General features: G+C 41.1%; 1 protein-coding gene across 14 annotated transcripts in view; it reads right to left on the reverse strand.

Moving 5' to 3' along the window:
- LOC146374785 (neurexin-1a-like) overlaps positions 1-21,008 on the reverse strand; it is a 254,486-nt gene that overhangs the window by 83,136 nt on the left and 150,342 nt on the right. For all 14 annotated transcript variants that reach the window (XM_084949142.1, XM_084949137.1, XM_084949141.1 and 11 more), the window contains one exon: positions 177-358. In XM_084949142.1, the coding sequence (XP_084805268.1) occupies positions 177-358 (182 nt within the window). The remainder of the gene's footprint in view (positions 1-176; positions 359-21,008) is intronic.

Raw genomic sequence — 21,008 nt, forward strand, 5'->3', positions numbered from 1 at the left:
AAAAAAAGTAGGTTTTAGCAAGCTAGGTTTCGCCCTGTGACAGCTGGGATACCTCCAGCTGAAGAAAACATATGGATCGATAGATGGATTGATGTCTTAGTGACCATTAATGTGAAAATGCTGTAAATGTGTACTTTTGCTCTGAAAACATAGAAAAAAACATATTGTTGACTTACAATGTGGAGCTTCAAGAAGTCTCCAAGACCAGAGGAGCTATCCACCCTCACCAGGACAGCATCCTTCAGATGTGTGCTGAAGCCAATGGCTAGTCGGTCTGCCCTCGTGCTAGGACGGTCATTTGGTGGCCACGTGTATGTGATCAGTCCACCGTCTCGTCCAAATATGTATGTTGTTCCCGCTGAAAGAGATAAGACCAGAATTAAAGATGTTAATAGTGTGTTTCTTCTTTCATCCGTCTATCAGGCGTGACTCACTGACTGTCAACACGCAAACATTATTAACACAGTAAAGCCGGCATCAATGCCGTGTGTACAGAGCACCGTCAGTCTGGAGTGTTTTATTGTGCAGAGCGATGATTCTGCAAAGCAATGAGCAACATATCACTCTTGAACGGCTCTCAGCCCCGTCTGAAGTACACTCGTGTCAATTCATGAGTAGGAGAACGTTCAGCGAAAACGAGGGAGGCAGGTACTGGTTCCGATTTCCTCACAATCCTGCACAGTCACTCAGTTTTACCGCTACTGCCCATTTCACCTCTAGAGGGAAGAGATACGAGTGAATGCAAGAGAATGTGTGGCCGTGTCCCCCGGTTCACAGGTAGCCAGCATGCCAAATGGGCACCTCCCCATCTCTCATGCTTCATTAGCAGCCTCAAAGGCAGATGGAGATAGCAACATTATTGACTGGCTGGTCCAATTATGCCCTTCTTGTGACCTCCAAACCAGCCATTTCCTGTCGTGCTGCATTACCTTGTTGTCTTTAGCGGCTGCATAAAAGGGTTCAAACATGACCTAGTAGATGGAAGAGTGCTTCTAATTACTTAGCTATTCAGTGAGAAAGTGCTGTGCAGCGTTAAGCCGGTGACCTAGTCAAACTGATGCTTCGAAATGAGTCCATCTCAGCTAATTCTGTGGGATTCTGTTCACGTTTACTGTCATCCTCATGTTTTGAGATTAAGACAGTGTTATGATCCATGGTTTTTTTTTTCTTTCTTTGCAGGACGCAAACACAGTAAGGTTGTGAACAAACTTGGTTACGTGTGCACAATTGTGAACAAATAGGGCATGTGATTGGGAAATCAACGGCAGCGAGAAAGCCCGCAAATAAATGCAGCTGTCAGATTAGCATAAAAACTGCTATCTTAGTGAAAAATTAGACGAGGAGCTCTGTTAGTGTGCGAAGCATTTACATGTGGAAGTGTGAAAGAGAAGGAGAAGCCGGGAGAGAGTGCGAGCGAGGCAGAGTATGTTAATATTCAGAGGGGCAGGGAGTTAAACAGCCTTAGCCTGAACAATAGATAATAAATCATTCTGACTGTAATTCCGATATTTTCTTGTAAACCAGTTCACGAGGTTATAAAACCATCGATACATTTTGCATATTCTTTATAGATCCTGTTGTTTACTTTTTCCTAGCTCTGCTTCATAGTGCAGCGATTAAAGTGCATCAGTCTGCTCTCAAGTCCCGTTTTCCAATTTCATCCCCTCGTTTGAGTCAATACACACTGTCAACCATTAGCTAAAAAGAATTGCATCATTAATTAACAATAATGTGATTAACCAACGAGGTTGGGACATCAAGATCTATGGCAGGATTTATTGTTTTCATAAAGCATAACTCGCATTTGTAAAACTTAATGATATAACACTGTAAGCATTTTTTGTTCTCCTAATGGAAAAAGCGTTATGAAGCTTGATGACTTCTACAAAGGGAAAGACATTATGTGTGATGTATTTGCAAGGCGGGCTGCATTTCTTTTTCATGAAGTCTGGCGGCTACCACTGAAAAAGCTCTTCTTGTTTCACTAATGCATATCTGATGTTGGCCCAGTCACAGAGTAATCTTCGATTCCGTGTAGCTCGTGCTGGACTGTTGTCACCGTCTCCGTTTCCCCCAAGCCACCTAACACTCGCTGAACGTTCCAGCTTATTATAATTAAGTGCTTTTAAACCATGTCAGTGCTGGAACTCATCGGGCCCTTAAGCATCTAATTCCCCCTCAGTCTATTCATATGATCTGACACCCACTTTCTCCCACTAAGAGCTTATTTACCGGTACTGTTAAAAAAAAAAAAAGATAGAAAAAAAGAGGGGGGAAAAGAAGTGCTTTTAAGCTAAGAAACACTCGAATCATGGTACCAAAGGTCGACAAAACTAACAGCTGAGTGGTTCCGAAACCAACATGCAGATAATAAGGTTGCCAATATGTGTTGAAGCAGTGTTAAATCCTTACAAGCATGTAAAACTACTGGGAAGTCCTTGGGGGACTGTTGAGGATTAAGATACACGAAGAAACATGGCTAATGCACACCTACACAGTTGTGCAATGGCATGAAATCAGCAGACACATGCCTCTGTAACTCCAGTGCTGGGGAGTAATTATGCACTGGCTCCATATTTGTTATTTGTGTTCTCTCCTGGGACACCGGAGCTGATATGGATCTGTTGTAGTCATTAGATACAGTGGTGTCCTGGATATTCTTCCCGTTTGTTGTCTCTTTAATTTGACAAGAGTTTCAGTTTATTCCCTATTCACCCACTGTTTAATGAAAAAATAAATAAATAAAAAATGAAAGTACAAGGTACAGGTGCAACAGAGGTGAAGCTATGCACAATACAAGATCTGTGAAACTGAATGTAATTAAGATTTTCTTGTTTTACCTATCCCCAGAAGCATTAATGCATGCTTCTCTGACATTTGTAGTCCTTTCCCCAGAGGGGTCACGCTGCAGAAACGCAGAGACGGTGTTTCTGGAGGTCTTACTCAAGGCTGCTACGGATCCTCGACCAGACCTCCAGGATGAACTCCTCAACCGCAATCTTCCACTGTTAAAGGATAATGAATTAATCTGTCCTCGTGTTGGACTACATTGAGAGCTGGCTGCTCTCTACTGTGTCAGTTAACATCAAAGAAGATAAACATTGGCAGATCAAACACTCTGCTTTCATTAAAAATGTAGCACCATCCCAGGAGTTCTCCTGCATTTGGCCTAAGAGGTGTGTGGGATAGTAGACTGTAGAATAGCAAACATGGCCTGTGTGTGTGTGTGTGTGTGTGTGTGTTAAGGCCCTCTTGGCTGTGGCTTCGCAATGTCTTCATCTATTTCCACTGTAAAGAGGTAGCAGCATATAGCAAACTGTCCTATAGGCTCTGTATGTTCAGAAAGTGATGCAGTGTCATAAGAAGAGACAGGTGTGAGCAAACCAAAGCATCCTGGCTGTGTGCCTTAGTGTAGCAGATGTGGGAGGAGTGGATACGCAAAGCAGGCAGTGTGTTTGACTACACTGTTAGGCTAAGGTCAGGCCAGCAGACTGTCTTTCCTCTAACCTCCAACACTGCCATCACAAGGCGCCTCATATTACCACCTCTGCCGAGAAACGAGGGAGGAATCCAATCATAATTACATAGTTGTGATGGAAATACGAAAAAGGAGAGATGACATTATAGATCTGCTTTCTGTCAGGACCAAACACTAGCGTTTCTCTCTGTTTGCTGCGATGGATTCCCGTAATGACTGGCGTGCAAAAATAGATTACCTCAGATTTGGAATATAGTGTAGCTGTTTGAAATTCTGATTTTTGATATTTTTTTGTGCATCCCTTGCATGGAATCCCAAAGGAAGAAAGTTTTTTTTTGTTTTGTTTTTGTTTAACATCTGTTACATCATTTATTCATAAAAATAGATATCTATTTTTTGGGTGTGCTCACCCTCCTGGGAGGAGTGCTATTAAAAGAAGCTTAATGATGTGTATTGGTTTACCATTTCAGTTTTCACAGAAATCATTACCACGATTTATGAGGACACTTTTAGCCAATCCGACACTATCGGGATCTGGTAAAGGCCCTATCTCTGATCAATGCTCCTGAAGATTTAGTGCCGTGCAGGAAAACTGTGAGACAACAAGCCCCCTTCTGATCTCCTTTTCTCTCACTCTATTTTACCTTTTAGGACAATTAAATGGTCTAGTAGTTGAGGAGATGAAGTGGTAAATAGACTGTGAGGTTATGAACAGAACCTTTCAAAAGCATAGCTAATTAAATATCTTTTCAGCTGCATGTTCTAACTTGGCAGCAATTACAAAGCTGCGAATTGCAAAGACAGTCGAGTAGGGGCACCATTCACACGGACTCAGTGTATAATTAAATGGCACATCACACTCCATGATCCAAAATAATGATGCCAATACCTCGTATCTATCAGTCAATCGATTCTTGTTTTATCCACGGTATTATTTTATTTATAGCAGCAGACAAAATGTATCAAATATTATTAAAGAGCTCTTGTGATGTGAACAGAAGAAGTGATTTAAATGTCAACGGATTATGTGTCTGAACTACAATTATATTTTTTTTCCTATTTGCCTGACTTGTTTACTTCAGCTGGACAAAGATATACTGGTCACAGCATTAGTATTAAGGACCTTTAACATTTATTCTTTGGCTTCATGCGGGTGCTATTATGAAGGCTGTGTAAGGCAATCTTTTCGTTTCTACAGTCACTTCCTGTTATTTAAGTGAATGTGGATCAGTTTTTGTGTAATGAAAGAAGAGTACCATTCATTTGGAATGTTTTACGGTAACAAAATTCTGTTACAAGTGTATTTATTGAAGGAACTGTTGCTTTACACTTATTATTTTTATATATATTATTTATTATTACTGTTAGTAATCTGTAACATTTTTTATTTGTCTGATTTTGGTGACAACAACAGTGTTTTCTTATGTATATAAATATATATCCTGCTGACATTTTAATTTAATGACATGTAAATTTTCCATGTAATTTTGTTACATAAGTACAAAGCAAAATGTGAAATTTAATGGAATCTGGTTAAATGAAAATTACTTGAGTTTATACCAAGCATCATTTCTTTAATCATGTATTATTTGAATAAATAAACATTTGTTTTTTTTATATTTCAGTTACATTTGAATCCAAAATCTTGCTTCATGTTTATGTAATCTCTTTTTTACACCACTGTAAAGGCTTTATGTTATTCTTTTGTCGATTTTAAATTACTGTATCGATTTTTTCTTTGTCTGTTGAGCTCCAGCAGTGACTGTTCCTATTACACCACTATCAGTGTGTATATTTATGTATTTTTGCACCTATTTCCTTCCTACTATTTATTATTTGTTGCATCTGGTGTAAATGCAAAACCTAGCTGATGTATATCAGAAGATGTCTCTGTGGGTACTCATATAATGTAAGCACTATGTTCTCCTGCTGGTGCATTGTGGGCCTTTGTGTTGGCAAGGTGGCATTTCTGTCAAGGTTTTTCTTGTCTGTGGCTGTTTGCTGTTCTGGTGACACGCTGTGAACTTAACTGCTCTAGAGGAGAGGAACCATGGTGGTTTCTTGTCCTACACACCTTCTGAGTCCGTACCAACAGTGGTGTGTGAGATACTGCAGTCACATTTCTACTTTATTAAGTCATGTGCACAGTGCATGTATGGATGAGATCCTATTCATACATTTACCGAGTTCTTCTACAGGTATGTAAGGTAATTTTTTAGGATAATCTGACAGCAAAAATGTGCTTTTTTCCCCACTCCAGGTGTAGCTGTACAGTGAAAAAAAAAGAAACATAGTGGTGGATGCATGTTTCTCCCAGCCACACTATCCCTGGAGCTCCCTGCTAGTTCAATTGGTTCTTCACCTAATGTCATTGAACCATTTCTTTCATTCTGCAATGAAGCTTTTAGCACCAGAACAGCACAATATCCCAATACTATCTCTTCCAACGATAATTAAATTTAGTGCCATAAATTTGCTTTGGGCAATTTTGGACCTTTTGCACAAGGACATGAGTTTTCTCTTGAGAGAGCTTTTTTTCCGTGAATCCCTTTTGTACTGTACATCAGATTTGTCAGAACACACTCTGCTCTGATGAGTGGCCAAACCACATCTACCACTAGTGTAGTATTTTCCCTGTCGACATCCACAAATGCAGAGACAAAAGACAGTTTACTCTAATCTCCTATAGGTTTTTCACACAAATGAAATGAAAATATCATAAAAAACAAAGAATTTTTACTCAAAGGCAAGAATGGCAGATGCCTTCTCATGTCAAGCTTATTTCCCTCATATTAAAGCGATACAGGCAAGATAGCTTTTGCTTAACCTTTTGTCTGCAATGCAAACAAAAACATTTTCCACTTTTTTCTTCTTATTTTACTACTTGCAGTATACCAAAATTTTACCTCACACAAAAGGTTTGTGTTTTATAGAAGCATTTCATGGTGTGAATGTAGCCATTGCCGTATAACGGATTAGGTGATGTTTTTAGGTGCTACAGACTAATTTAACAGTGTCGTTGTTGATATATTTTTGCTGTATGGGCTTTGTCTTTGCTGAATTAGTCAGAGTATATTCTTAGACTACAAAAACTATATACAGTAATTACAGGAAAAATCTTTTAGTTAGAACATATTTTTTAAATTGCATTACAAAGACTCAAAGAAGAAAGGAAAAAAAAGACACAAGCAGGAAACAGACCCTCCTGTCATGTATCATCTTTGTGCTTGATGTAACTTTGGCATGTAAGGTGATTAATTGCCTGTCACCTTTGACTGGCAGCTTCTCTGTGTTGGCGAAAATCAAGTGCAGTGAACAAAAGGAAGTCTGAAAAAACGAGAGCAATTGTTTTTCCAATTATTCAGAGTGGGCAGTTACAGCACAGCCTCAAGTTGTCTGTCTTTCGGGGAGAAGTGAAGGAAATTCAGATGGACACTGAGAACTGGAAAAGGAGGTACACTGGATGCAACGAGATGCCTGTGGCCAACCGCAACCTCTATCTCTATTTCGGTATCTGTTCATTGTTCCATTGCGGAATAGCAAGGTCCTTTCAACAATTTAAACCTCGCTCTCAAGCCTTGATCCTGGAAAAAAACCTTTCTCTATCTTCACTGGTGTGTGAGCAGCCCTTTGGGAGACTAAAAAGACTATGGATTGTTGACTTGTCTTAATCCTCTCTCAGCACAAACAACTGCCTCCCTTATAATAGGATAGACAGTTAGAACAGAATCAGCAGGCATGTGAAAAGATTCCATCATAGGCTGAAGCAGGCACAATCCTGCACAAGGCACAACTGAAACAACAGCAAAACCAACTTTCAATGCGACCATTTCTAATTTTAACATGATTAGCTAAGATTTGCTCAGCCAGATAAAAACACCACTGGATTATAGCACAGCAAGGACACCTAATCAATTTACTCCAGTTTTGCTAGTGTAGAGCCAAAACATTTATTGCGTTTGCATGAAGTGGTTGTTGAACAATCTGCCAGGCTATAACTGCCGCACTCCTGTAAAGGGAAACTGCATACTGCACACACTCCGCTCTGCTTCTTTCAACGATTCGTCTTTTTTTGTCTTCTTTTATAAGTGATAAATCCTTCCTTCAGTCTTTATCAGAAGACTGGAGCTAAGCTATTCTCTTTGCAGTCAGCAGAAAGCAGAGAGGACAGAGGTGCTAAATCAACCCAGAGTACAGACTGCCTGCTTATTTTGTGTTGGCTTAATAAGTCTGGGCACATTGGCATATATACAGCACGGTCGATATAAACTTTTACAGTTCATTGCCCAGAGACTAATCTTCACCACTGGCCAATAGCGGATTCACTTATATCTACTATTTGGGATTGAGATATAATATTGACCTATGCTGATACAGCATACTTTACTGCTTACAGGCATTAGAGTACTGCAGTAACAGCAAATCTGACGTTCTGATGTTTTATTGATGATAATAAATGCACCTTTTTTCACACTTAAAATTGTTTGACAAATTACAAGTGGGTCTAAGGCAAAAAACAAAAAAGATATAATACCAGGATACATAAGAAAGTCCTAACGCAGCCATCTTAGTCTTTAGACTAGACTAGGCACATATTCTAATTAGTCAATTTTGACAGTATTATTTTAACAATATCCAGTGACCTATGAGCCTTAAGCTCCTTCTAATGAAGACAATCCCAAAGCAGCTATTCCACATAGGACAGCTGAAAGTGTCCAACCTGCCTTCATAAGCTGCAAAGGATTAAGCCTCCCCCTCCACCACCACCATCCCCTCTCTGCTTTGCTAATTTGATGTAATTAAATTAAGTGGAGACTAAAAGTGGGGCATTGCTGCTTGCCCCCATGATTGGTCATCCTTATTAGAGGGTATGAGATGCAGGCTCCAAAATCATAGGAGCAACAGAACCTAATAAACATGAGGAGAGAGTAGCACTTAAGCCAGACCTCAAGGCGAGTACAGTACAAAGCGACCACAGCAAAGAGGAAAGAGGGAAGGGAAACGGAGAGAGAATCATGAAAATAACGATTTGAAAGCAGGGTTGTACGGTGGCCCGAGAGGTCAAACGTACTTAAGAGAACACCAGCTAATAGCAAAATGCAAAAGCACACAAACCACAAAGGAAGTATATATTGTAAGGTGAAGACCTAACAACAGAGAAAACCCCAACAATCTGCCCCCCTGTGCATACGAAGCATAGAGGGTCAGATTCATAGTGAATCTGCTAATCATCAAAGCCGTCACAGCGTTCTTGTTGCAGTATCCTCTCTGTGACCGACTTCGCAAAGCAACTACTCATCAACCAGTGAAGGAGTTCACATTTTTCTAGAGAGTCACTAACCAAACTTGGTACCATATAGCTATAATGGAACCCAATTATAGCTATATGGTAGATATATGGTACTGGGTCTACAAACACCACACCTGGTAATATTTAGAAGAGAATGTGGGTCATCAAATTAATTTGAGTGCAACTGAAACCAACAGTGACAAACTGACACTCCTTGAATCCTAATTATTAGCTTGTTAGTTTCTATTTTACACAGCAAAGACAAACTATTGAGGAATTTCATGGGAAAAATTATAAATATAAGGGACTAATAACTCATTTGGCACGTGTGCCACGTGTCGATATTGTATTTAGTCAGACTCTGACATCATTTCAACAGCTCTAAACTGTTTCTACCTTGACACAAACTCTAAAAATCTACAAGAAATCTCCCCTTCCTTCTTACCAGAGCAGCACTTCACCATATTTTATCTTCATATTGCTCTGAAGAGATAAGCCTTCACCTCATCATGACGGGGCCCTAGGGTAGCCATACAAACCCGCCCTCGCTCTTCATGGCAGAGGACCATCAATTCAGGGTAGAGGTAAAATTCTACCCCTTGGGCTGCTAACATTATGCCATGAATGCTCAGTCGACCAGTGTCACTCACACCCTTCTGCTCCCCTCCTCTGCCAACCTCACTTCCCCTAAGTCCTAAGTGATACATGAGCCCCTGCCTTGTGGAGCAGAATGGCCCATCCAGGCAGAGCTGACAAGACCCAGTGTCTTAATGGAGCAATACACCAAACGGGCCCTTTGTTACCCTGACCAGCTGCATATCTGCCTCCCCCGCCAACAGCCTTGGCTCTGATAGAAGTGTCTCACAGTATCGACAGCTTCTAATTTACTCTCTCATCATCACTTGCCTCATTTGCTCCTCAGACACAATGCTCCCTTTCTCTGCTTTCAGGTCAGCCATTTTGATTGCCAGCAATTTGTTGATTAGATTTTTCTGCATCCAGTGTTTAATTTGTTCGCCAGCCAACAGACATATCAAAGTCAGACTTAAGGAAACTCGAGCATCAGTCGATTTTCAGCTTTTTCATTCCCGGTTAAAAGCCTGTTTGACTGATTGTGTGCCATCAGACATCAGTGCATTATTTAGTTTCAGTGTGTCTGTGTGGTAGCATGCACCAAACATCACAGCTTCCAAATGGTCTCTAGAAGCTGTTGTCTTCTCTATTAGGGAGCCAGCAGATGTGAAGTATGACTGCAGTTCTAATTACTGAAAAAGACAAGTGTGGGGGATAATTACACAGTGGAAGTGAGGCAGAAAACAGAGTCCGGGGCCAAAGCTCTGATCTGAGACTAGAGACAACTCTGGCGGTCCATCACCATATGCAGCCCAAACTGCATCAGCACAAATACTTCTCTTACAAGAAAATTGCTTTAAGAGCAGACAGAGCTACTGTGCACTACTGAGCATATTCCAACTTTAGCGCCGCTCCATGAATGCAAATGAGCAATAATGTAAACCTACATAATTACAAAATGAGCGTGCCGCAATAGGGTTTTTATAGAGATGTTTAATAAACATCTCTGCATCTGCACATAAAACATCAACATTCTCCAAAGCCTTTACTATTTTTCAAGGCACGGTTTAGCTCGGGGCAATGTGTATGTGCAGTACATCTCACACTTTGTAAGTGGATCGTGAACACTACCAGATACTGTTGAACATGTTTGATTTGGTACAAACAAGACACAACGTGCATCCATAAATCTGCCAATGAAGTAAAGTGCAATGTTAAATATTTGGGTAAAAAAAGCGCTGCTGGTTTTTAAACAGATCACAGATCAAATCATTCCTATTTCAGATGTTAATGTATCTGATTTTTATGTCGTCCCTGCATGACACTGCCTCGGCTTTTTTTTTACTGTTTACTCTTTTTGTAAGCTGCACCCATGAGACAGCGAGCACGCCTTGGCCTTAATTGCAGGATTAAACATCTGCTTTTCCTGTTACTGAGTAGTCTAACTTTGTAAGTAAGCTCACTAAGTGGAGCGATATTATTTAATTAGATGCATATCTTATGGAAATGATGCCGCACAATAAAATTAATCTGGAAAAGATCAGGAGAAACAGACCGCCAGAAATAAACAACGCATGTGTCGATGGCTGAGAGGGAGTTTGGTCGTGCAGCATACTGTGTTTGAGATGTACATACAGCTCTGCCTCCCCCTTATCAACAGCCAATGTAGAAGCACCTACATAAGAGAGCTATCTATCTCACACCATTGCATGTATCTACCAACAAATAAATATGTAAACAGAGAGAAAAAAAATATGCGTGGGTATGCATTGTATTTCTACACTGCGGTGCAAAATATATGCTAATATTAGCTTGCACTTAGGTGTTAGGCAGGCGTGTTTTTATCAGCCCTTGCCAGCAGGCCCGAGGCTCTAAGAGATGGAAGGAGCAATGAGGAAGGTGAAATCCCACACAATCCTATTAGAGTGGATTAGGGGGCAGCTTTCTTTCTGTTGCCACTCTGCTGCAGGTGAGCAATTGTAAATTGTAAAAAGAAGAATAGTTATGACATGGCTGGTTCTTACGGCGGTCTCCTATTGTGACACAGGGCAGCCATTCATTTGGTTTTCTTATTTGAGGCTATCTTTAAGTCAGCATACGTGACATTAAAGTTATTAGGTAATGATGTGGTAAGCTAAGGATAATTTGAATGTTGTCAATCAATCCACCCACACAAAGGAAGCAAAGGGTGATTTTCTACCAAATGAACTGTGTAAAAGTTAAGTTATACTTCGAAGTAAAAAAAAAAAATCAATGTAATGATCAGTGGCAATTTTGACTTCTGAATGCTGACTTCCAGAAAAACCCATCCTCCGCAACATCTCATGTGGTTGTGGATGCACAGGTTGGAAGATTTCAACATCCACGACTAATTAGTCCATTAATAAGGGAGTTATTGGTGTACAGTTGAAACTACTTTACATCAATGGCATTTAATGATCTAATCAATGATATGATACACTTTATAAATGAAGGTTTTCCCATGTGTACATTTGCATATCGCTTTAACTACCCACATTCGCACTTGGTTGTGACAGTGATTCGAAGTGATCAAAGAGATGAAAGACGATTTTGTAGAAGGTTACTCTTTGTGTGAGAAGTGTATGCAGCGTGCATATCTGAGTGCATGTGTGTGTATATGCGGGCTTGACTGGCATAGAGATAGCTGCTGCCTCATTATGATGACAGAGAATGAGGTTTCTCTGGGGTGACTGAACTCAATTCAGATTAGATAATAAAAAAAGTGGGCTTTTGCATTCTTGATCTTGGCTTTATTTATTCCCGTTTCTTATTTTTTCCCTTTCTTGTGTCTCCCCCCCTAGGAAATGGATAGGCATTTAAAGAGTCAATCAGAACAGAATGAAGGGAACCATATAAGCTGCTTCATTTGCATCTTTAACACCTTGACCTGCTCTACAGCTGCATCACTCCTCCACACTCGCTGTCTTCCGTTAGCAGTTAATGCTAGCCAGTAGTCTGCAATAGCTCAGAAATGGTAATGTGGAAACAACGCTATTTCAAGCATCCTAAAAGAATGATGTAACTTACCATCTTTTACACTTTTATCCCTATAATACATCTGAAAATTGTGCTGATCATTTTAAATAATTAATGTTCTTCTCATGTCCACACGAAAATGCTTCAAATAATATAATCAATCCCTGTGGTTTCATAGGCCTGTTTCAGCCCGTTATTGTTGCACTATACTTTGTGCTACTGGATAAATATATCGGCTATTTGTAATCCGATGATTTCATCACCCATTGTATTTTTGATGGTGGCTTTAATTTATTTTTTTTGCTAGATTGTGTTTATTTAATAGTCTTTCACCTTGAGAATTCAGCTCAGTAAACAATAAACTTATAAAGCACATTTTTAATAGCCCCACAAGGGGGTGCTTCCTTCCTTTTTGTTGAGCAGAGAGTTTTACATACTCACACTAACTCATTATATATTAGTAGCAAATGTAGCGCCGCAGAGACCTGCCATTATTTGGCAGTCTGAATTCCCGCCAAATTTCAGAGCTAACAAGCTATCCTGGTATGCTAGGTAAGCTAGTTGTGTGTTGCTAGTGCTTGACATGTTCCAGGTTGTGCACACTGACAATTTAATAGTGTGTGTTAGCACTCCCATTTTATTGGATTAAAGGCTTCTTTCACGTGTTTCCATAATTTTTTAGGCCCACTGCACACACCTGTGACAGTTAACTATGCTAGTAGCTAGATTGGTATTAGTAGCTTGCTAACATTTTGACACATCTATAACCAACCAATGGTGATATTTTACTGTCAAAATGCGTATGTGCAGACTGGAAAATGTCACAATTATATGTTTTATCCATTTTATCAATTTCTGTGCCAAACATTTAGTTTTCTATATCATGTTTGTTTTATTTTCCATAGATAAACACCAGCAGTGAACAGTGACACGCCAACTACTCATCTGGTCCTTTTCATTTTCCAAAATTACCTTTAGAAATAGAAAGCCAGAGGTGAAAACAGACAGGATGAACAAGAAATAGGGAGATGTGAAGAAAAAGATGCTGTTGATGATGAATCACAATGTGCCTTCTGGGTAAAGAGCTCACTGACTCAAACTCATCCAGGACCTAAGCATGCGAGGGGAACAGACATACCCTTGAGTTAACTGAGGGGGTCTCTTTTTCTCTCTCTCCTTCTCCATCTTCCAAGTCTCTAATCCGAAACCGGACACATTACTCAGCCGACCTCTCGCTGCCTACCGCACGCACAGTCAGGTCTCATTTCCCTTCATGCCAACCATAGCCTGGTCACCACCGAAACCACACAGACCACTGCAGGCACAAAAGGCTGCCCACTCTGTCTGCTCGGATGGACTCTGCAGACCAACGAGGGAGCTGGGGGTGGGTTAGGCAGAGTGGTCAAACAGATATAAAGAGCAAAGCGTTGGAAGAAAGGACACAAGGGAATAATCGAGAAAGAGAGCAAACGAGTAACACAAGATGCAAGTAGGTTCAAGACTTAAAGCACATATAGATAAAAAGAGTGTTTTTGTTCTCATACATCAGAAGAGGAGGAGAATGAAAAGACTGCAATCTTCGCTCTCTCATTCGCAGGTCAATAACTGCCTATGCTCCCACTAGAGCAGAGGAACATGTACTCAGATCCCTATCAGGGCAGCTATCATCTCTTCTGCCTCAGAGAAGCAAAGATACTGTCATCCTTGCACTATCGCAGAATGACATCAGCTCAGAGACATGGGAGTAATTATATTATACAAGCTCACAACACACCGGCAGCGAGACAACACCAGACACCATCAACTTTCTCCCTCCTCGCGCTCGTTTTCTTTCTTTCTTCACTTTCTTCGTGTCTGTTGTTCTTTACAATGGCTCTTCTTTTATTTCTTCTCTCTCTCTTTCTCTCTGTTTTTCCATTCATTTGCTCTGTGCAGCAGTGCCAGCGCAGAAGAACAGTGCTTCTAATCCCTTCAACCCTTAGCTCTGAAGCTGGAGAGCATTCAAATTGATTTTAATCACTTAAATTGCTTCACCCACTTTGATAAAACCATCAAGCTTTGAAATGCTAAAACTCCTGGTACTGTTGATTGAACGAGTGTTAGGTGAGGTCTCAGACGTCTAAGTACAACGCATACTCATCAAGAAAGTGAAGGTTGACTCCACCCTGACTAAATGTATGGGCTACGACTCTGACAGGATGGCAAATATATAAACAGCATAGGCAAAGTAAGCAAATGAGGATATGGCAGACACGGCACAAATTGGAACTGTCATTCATCAATAAAAGTTAGATGCAAAAATGGCCAAGAAGTCAGTTTTCCTATTGACCACTGATTCCTAGTTTTACCACAATAAACTCTTTTCCCACTGGTCAGATCAGCTACTCACTCTCAACAACTGGTCCAAAAGAAAACATGATAACCTAGTTATCCAACGTATCGAGTAAAGTACCCATCTCTGGGAAAGAAGACTATCACCTCTGGGAGTGTATCCGTGATGAATGGTATGTCTGCTACTCAGAGTTGATACTGTCTGAACCTCATTACGGCTAGCCCTAAACAAACAATGCATCACACTCCAACTCAATTTCATACATCCTGACCATGGTAATTTTCTTCTTCTTTCCACATAAATCAATGACACTCAAGTTCAATACAAAAGGAACAAAAGATGTTTGCTCTTACAGTAGTACTCGGATACATATCTATATCTATATCTATATATATCTATATCTATATCTATATATGTATATATATATATAGATATATATATATATATATATATATATAGAGAGAGAGAGAGAGAGAGAGAGAGAGAGAGAGAGAGAGAGAGAGGGAGACTGCAATGTGACTTTTCCTATGAAATTGCTGGAATTGTGAGCTCATATTGTCAGAAAATTTGGGACACATGAATGGCTAGCCCACCATAGGGGCAGCTCGAGTTACTAAATATAGCTTTGTATTAAGTGGAAAAAGTGAATGTTCGTGCCACAGAAACGGAGATAGTTTGCATACTGAACTAATTGTCAGCACTCTATTAGCTTTGCTTGGCCTAATCACTTGAGACAATGTTAAATGCACTGTGACAATAAGAGCGAAAGGCAGGTACAGTTACATAAGTATTCTAAATAGGATTAGATTTTAACATTAACAAAGATATGAGAGACAGAGCGAGACAGATGGGTGGGGGAAATACATCAGAAGAATCCCTTTTATGTTAATACATGGAAATTACAAATACAGTATGAAGCAAAAAGAGTTAAAAACACCCTTTGTCTCGGTTTTACTGAAAAGAGTGAGCTGCACTTGCTTAATTGACACTCTGTCTAAAGAACAAGCCCCATGAAAATTAAACCAATTCTGTCACAGCATTAGACAACAGTGCTGGGGCTTTACAACAGCATGGTTTGTCCTGGAGCAAGGTACTATGTTGAACAGCACGCCTCCCAGTTTGCATTAATGCACCCTCTGTGCTGATCAACCAAAATCAGCAATCATGTTAGTGAGAAGACTTTTTTTTTTTTATCGGCATCCCTCAGACTCTCATCGGTAATCACAACGTGAGGAAGCATTTGCACTAACTGTTATATTAAGTCATGGAATCTGTCTGGAGGCAACACATGCCCCCCCCCCCCCCCCCCCCCCCCAAGGTCCTTAGGGAGAGCAGGAGGCAAGCTGAGTGTTGTCCGGCACAGACAGGTCATGGCAGAGTGGCCTAATTGCCTCTCTTGTTGTCTCAGTAGGCCAGCAAACCTCCCAGCTCCCTCATCATCACTGAGGAGCACTGACTCCCTTGTTCAGGCAGGTCTATCTGTGCCCAGTGAGCCAGGATCCAGCCTTGCTTCTACATTGCGCCAATAAATACGTCCTCATTACACCAATTCAGCTATGTAACAGAGTTGTAACTCATGATTCAAAAGCTCGTAATGCTAAACTTGAATATCAGAGAAAGCACAACGTTCCTGTAGACATTTGTTGTGCATTGTTAAACAAGGTCTGTGATATCCAGGGTACTTCAGCATTACGTCAGTGTTACACCAGTAGTGATTACGTCACTCAAAAATGCCAGGGCAGTATGATAACTAAGAAAAAAAAAAAAAGCAGTACTTTTTATTCCAAGTATCATTTGCCTCGATCTTTAACATATCTCAGGACCTTGAGTGAAAGTGACAGAGCAAATTGAAAACAAGTACAGCCAAACAGGGAAAAAGAAAACAAAAAGCTGCAGCATTCTTAAAACCCTCACCACAAATACTGTACCGAGACAAGCACACTGCAGTCTAGCATGAATAGTTGGCATGAGGTTATATAATTCCTCATATTCTCCCTGCTTTCTTTCCCCTTTTCAGATGCTTGGATCATGATCATTCTCGCCCCAATGGGCAAAGGGGCCTCATCGATACTCCACGCAGGGCAGGGGCCAGGAACAGCTCGACGTCCCACAGAGCTGAAGGCAACTCATCTTTGTCTATTCCGAACACCCAGGGGCAACATGGAGCGCCATAGCGTTATAATCCTGGCTAATCTGGACACAGTGGAGCATCTGGAGATAGGGATATGGCTAATCTCAGACATGGAGGGCACTTTGCTGAGACAGAAAAGGGGATGGGTCTAAGCTAGACTCGCCCTGTCGTACAGAGCTGAATACACATCTTTTGGGATTTTTAGGTATTAAAAAAAAGAAAAAAGACAATACCATATAAGTAATACCTGAAATTGCATTGGCAGTAAAATGTAACAAGGAGTAAGCACAGACTGTTAAAAGTAAACACCAATGATGGACTGCTTGAGAAATCACATTACCTAGGGATTGCATTAATGGTAGGATAAGAAAATACTTACTGTGCCCTGCTCTTAGGGATGCAGGAGATCTGTGGATAGCAATAGGCACAATATGGTGGCGCTTGTTTCCATTGGAGAGGTGAATGTGGTGGAGACTCTCCACAGCACCTGGTTCTGACCCTGCCACAAAGCCCAGGGCAATGATCCACAAGGCCAGATGGGTGACTGAAGCTGAATTCCAGTTTCGGGGCTGTGCAACAGGCCTCAGGGGAGCAAACTGTGTCCTCCAGCCTCTGAACATCTTCCCTGAGTGGCCAGATGAGGCTTCAGATCAAGGTGGAACTTCAGCGAGCCTCACAGCCCCATACTTCTCACCTTGCCAAATCTCACTATGGCCAGAGACACTGACACAGATCCACAGGGAAATAAACAATCATTTAAAAAAGCCAAATAAAAAGGACCGAAAAAGCAAAAGGGACACCGCACAAATTGTTGGTCGTGAGGGAAAAATGCTTCTTGCTGTTCTCCAGTGAGTTAAGAAATCCGCAGCAGCACCCAGGTAGGTAAAGAAGTATTAAAAATCATCATAGAAAAACAATCAAAAACATTCACAAGAAATTAGGGCAACCTCAAACAGCAATGGAGAAATCCCAGCTTGCTCCAATTCCCCTAGTTCCCTTGTTTTCTCTGTTTCTCCCCTTATCCCTCTATTAAGCACTCACAAAATTAGAAGCATCTTCCCATTGAAATAAAAAAAAAACTGTTAATATTCCAAAAAATGAAAATGCCAGGGAAAGAAGAGAGCCTACTTAAGAAGAGATTGACAGCCTCTGTGCAAAGTGATTTTCTTCAGAAAATCAAAACAGACATTCTGAGTTTCCCTCTTTTTCCTCCTCCAGTGGTCTCAAAGGTTGTCCAGAGGAATGGGACCATAGTTAAATCCGAGTCTCATTTGCATGTGTTGGACAGCTGCAGCAGCGTGCAGTAGACTGCGTGATTGTACCTGTAAGTTGTGCCAAGTAGCGCACCCGTTCCCCATCTAGAGATATCTGTTCTCAGTGAGACCAAGCGATAGCAACGCCGGTACCTGAACGAGCAGCCCTGGGCAGGAACACACACTCACACACAGCCAGCATCGGCACCGCCGTTCCAGAAGATGTGCGCAAGAGGAAGAAGGGAGAGAGGAGGAGGAGAGGGAGGAGAAGGACGGAGGGAGGGGGGAGCCTCAACAGCCAGCCAGGAAGCAAGAGGGAGAGTGGCTATGCAAATGGGCAGCATTCACATAGCGAATCACTGGAGTCTGAGTGCATTGCAGAGGAAGAGCCTATTTAGGCAGAATAGCAGGATTTGGAGCTATGTCCTCCAGCCCTTATTCCTTTCACAGTCTACTCTCTCTTTTCAGTCTTTCTCAATCCACTCTCCCGTGTGAACACTCTTCAGCGGTTAAAAAAAAGAAAAAAAAAACGAGAACGTGGGACAGGCTAGACTCGTTTCGTTTTCTACTTTTATCATCTCATCCTTCAGCATTCCTCCCACTCCTCCTGATCCCCTTTTTATGTGTGTGTCTTCCCCGTTCACTTTCATTGTCTGCGAATTTAGGGAAGTTTTGTGACAATAGTCGTCTGGATTTCAAAAAAAAAAAAAAAATGGAAAGAAGCAGTCCAGCCTAATCCTCGCCTCTCCATTGCTCAAGAAAACCTACTGCAGAAGAGTGATGATGCTGCAGCTCATATACTTTAAGGAACTCTCTCAAACACACACACGAACATATGAGCACCCATAAGTACGAACACTCAGACACACAGCGACACACAGACACACACGTATGTAAACAAAGCACGCACAATGCCAGAGCCCGCGGTCGAGAACTGTCCACAGAGAGGGTGCTGAATCCGGGCAAGTCTGCCTTGCCTGCTAATAAAAGACCATTTCTCACAAGAGCGGGAAGGCTGATCGCAGTGCAGCAGGGTTACAGGAATGTAGAGAACATGTGGACATAAAAGCCCTGCTGATAAACACAATCCGGTTCAGCTGGGAAGTGTGCTCAGTGTTCAGAGTTCAGGATTGGAGAGCACAAGGCTCAGCTGCAGTGTGCCTGCTTCTGTTTGCACACTGGCTATTCAACATCCTTCTCTTCGAAACGCAGTGTTCTAAGCTGAGGGGGGAAAAAAAAATCTGCAAGCACTGCTGAGCTGATCTTTACGGTTTACAGGGAATACACAGGCATTTCATGCCCAAAGAAAGCCAACTTAGCCAGTGTGACACAGAGGATAATATGCCCTTTCCAATTTCCCTGAATATTTCGTATAATCAGTTTTTAGTAGAAATACATGCAGAGAGTTGAATACTCACCTTTAAAGCATGGCTGCTATCATCTGAATTTAAATGTAGGAAGAACAATAAGAGCAGGCACATACTGTTACAACATTAAACTCTAAGAAAACTATGATCTGCCATCTGGAAGGAGGACAGATGAGGATACCTCATTTCTCTCTCTTCTAACTAACGCTGTGTTCCTATGTAGTAGTAAAAAGCAACTGAAATACAAAACAGATGCTGCACATATTAGGCAACTGTGTTGCTCTCACCTTGTAGAATCTCAATAACGTGGTGCAGCCACCTGGTGCTAAAAAGTAGGCAGCATGGAACCTCTCCTCTGTTCTCATTTGCAATGGTGAAAAGGAATGTTCCTGCTGAATGTGTTTACACTTTTATAATTATCAGCAGTGCAATCTGCATAATTACACCTAATAAGGCAATCTATCAGGGCTGCTTGCCAAGGACAACAACCTGACTTAGTGTGTCCTTAACTGCAAACTTTTGCAAAGAAACAAAAGGGGAAGCTTCATTTGAGAAGCTAAATATCAGGGTAAATACAAGTGTTATTTAATGGAAACGCAGTGTTAATATCGCAGCGGCTAAAATTAATGGCATCAGCAGTGAGCAGTGATACTTTTAGCACGTTTATCATTACTTACTTGTTCATTTGTGCCCCCAAGTGGTGAAATTCTAAAGTGCACCAAAGCTGTGTGGGTTTTTCCAAGCCAGCAGCTTATGTTTGATGAATCGAGCAGAACAGCAGAGTCTCATCAATCAGCAAGATTCAATAAATTCAATAATAGAAATATTGCTGAAAGCCTCACCAAATGCATCATATTGCTCCAGATCCAAACTTTAAGAGCTATAAATTTGAAATTCTGATTCTTTGCTTCAAGATCGTCCTCTATTAGGGCGTCAGTTAATTGTTCTGCAGGTTGCCCTTTGATCTGTTCATGTGTGGGATCATTAAAGTATGAGGCGCAAGGAGGCCATGCATCCAGCTTGAGGTGAAACATTTAGTACTAAATTCCTTCTGCCTGCACAAAAGCAAACACCTGAGCCCATGAGGTAAACTAATTTACAGATCTCAGCTGCTTTAACCAGATGATTGTACCATAGTGTGTTCGCCACAAAATGAGAAAATCCTATTCCACAAGAAAGCTTCCACCATTAAAGAGAGCTTTTCTTTATTATTTACTATTGTGTTCTGACTCCAGCTCCTGTTAGCGAGATGTCTCCTTAACAGAGACCCAAAAACAGCTTGCCTTTGTTTCTATTTAAGACCCAGAGGATTGTGTCTCAGATGCATGCGATGCTCTGAGCATATTTCCCCTTTTGAATCAACATCACTCCGATTTTCTTTTGTTTGTTTGTCTATTTTGTTTGCTTTTTAAAGCCACAGAAAATTATTTTGGAAGAAAAAAAGACGGGAAATAAAGGAGAAATCATGTGAAAGATTGTGGCTGATTTTTCAGTGACAGGATGAGAAATTTGGCTTGGGTGTAATAATCCCTCGGAGAGTGAAACGCTAGAAGAGAACAAGCACAGAGCACAGAATAGCCCATGTTA

The sequence above is a fragment of the Perissodus microlepis genome, chromosome 13, assembly GCF_051167445.1.
Source record: "Perissodus microlepis isolate ML-2025 ecotype Zambia chromosome 13, ASM5116744v1, whole genome shotgun sequence".
Taxonomy (NCBI): domain Eukaryota; kingdom Metazoa; phylum Chordata; class Actinopteri; order Cichliformes; family Cichlidae; genus Perissodus; species Perissodus microlepis.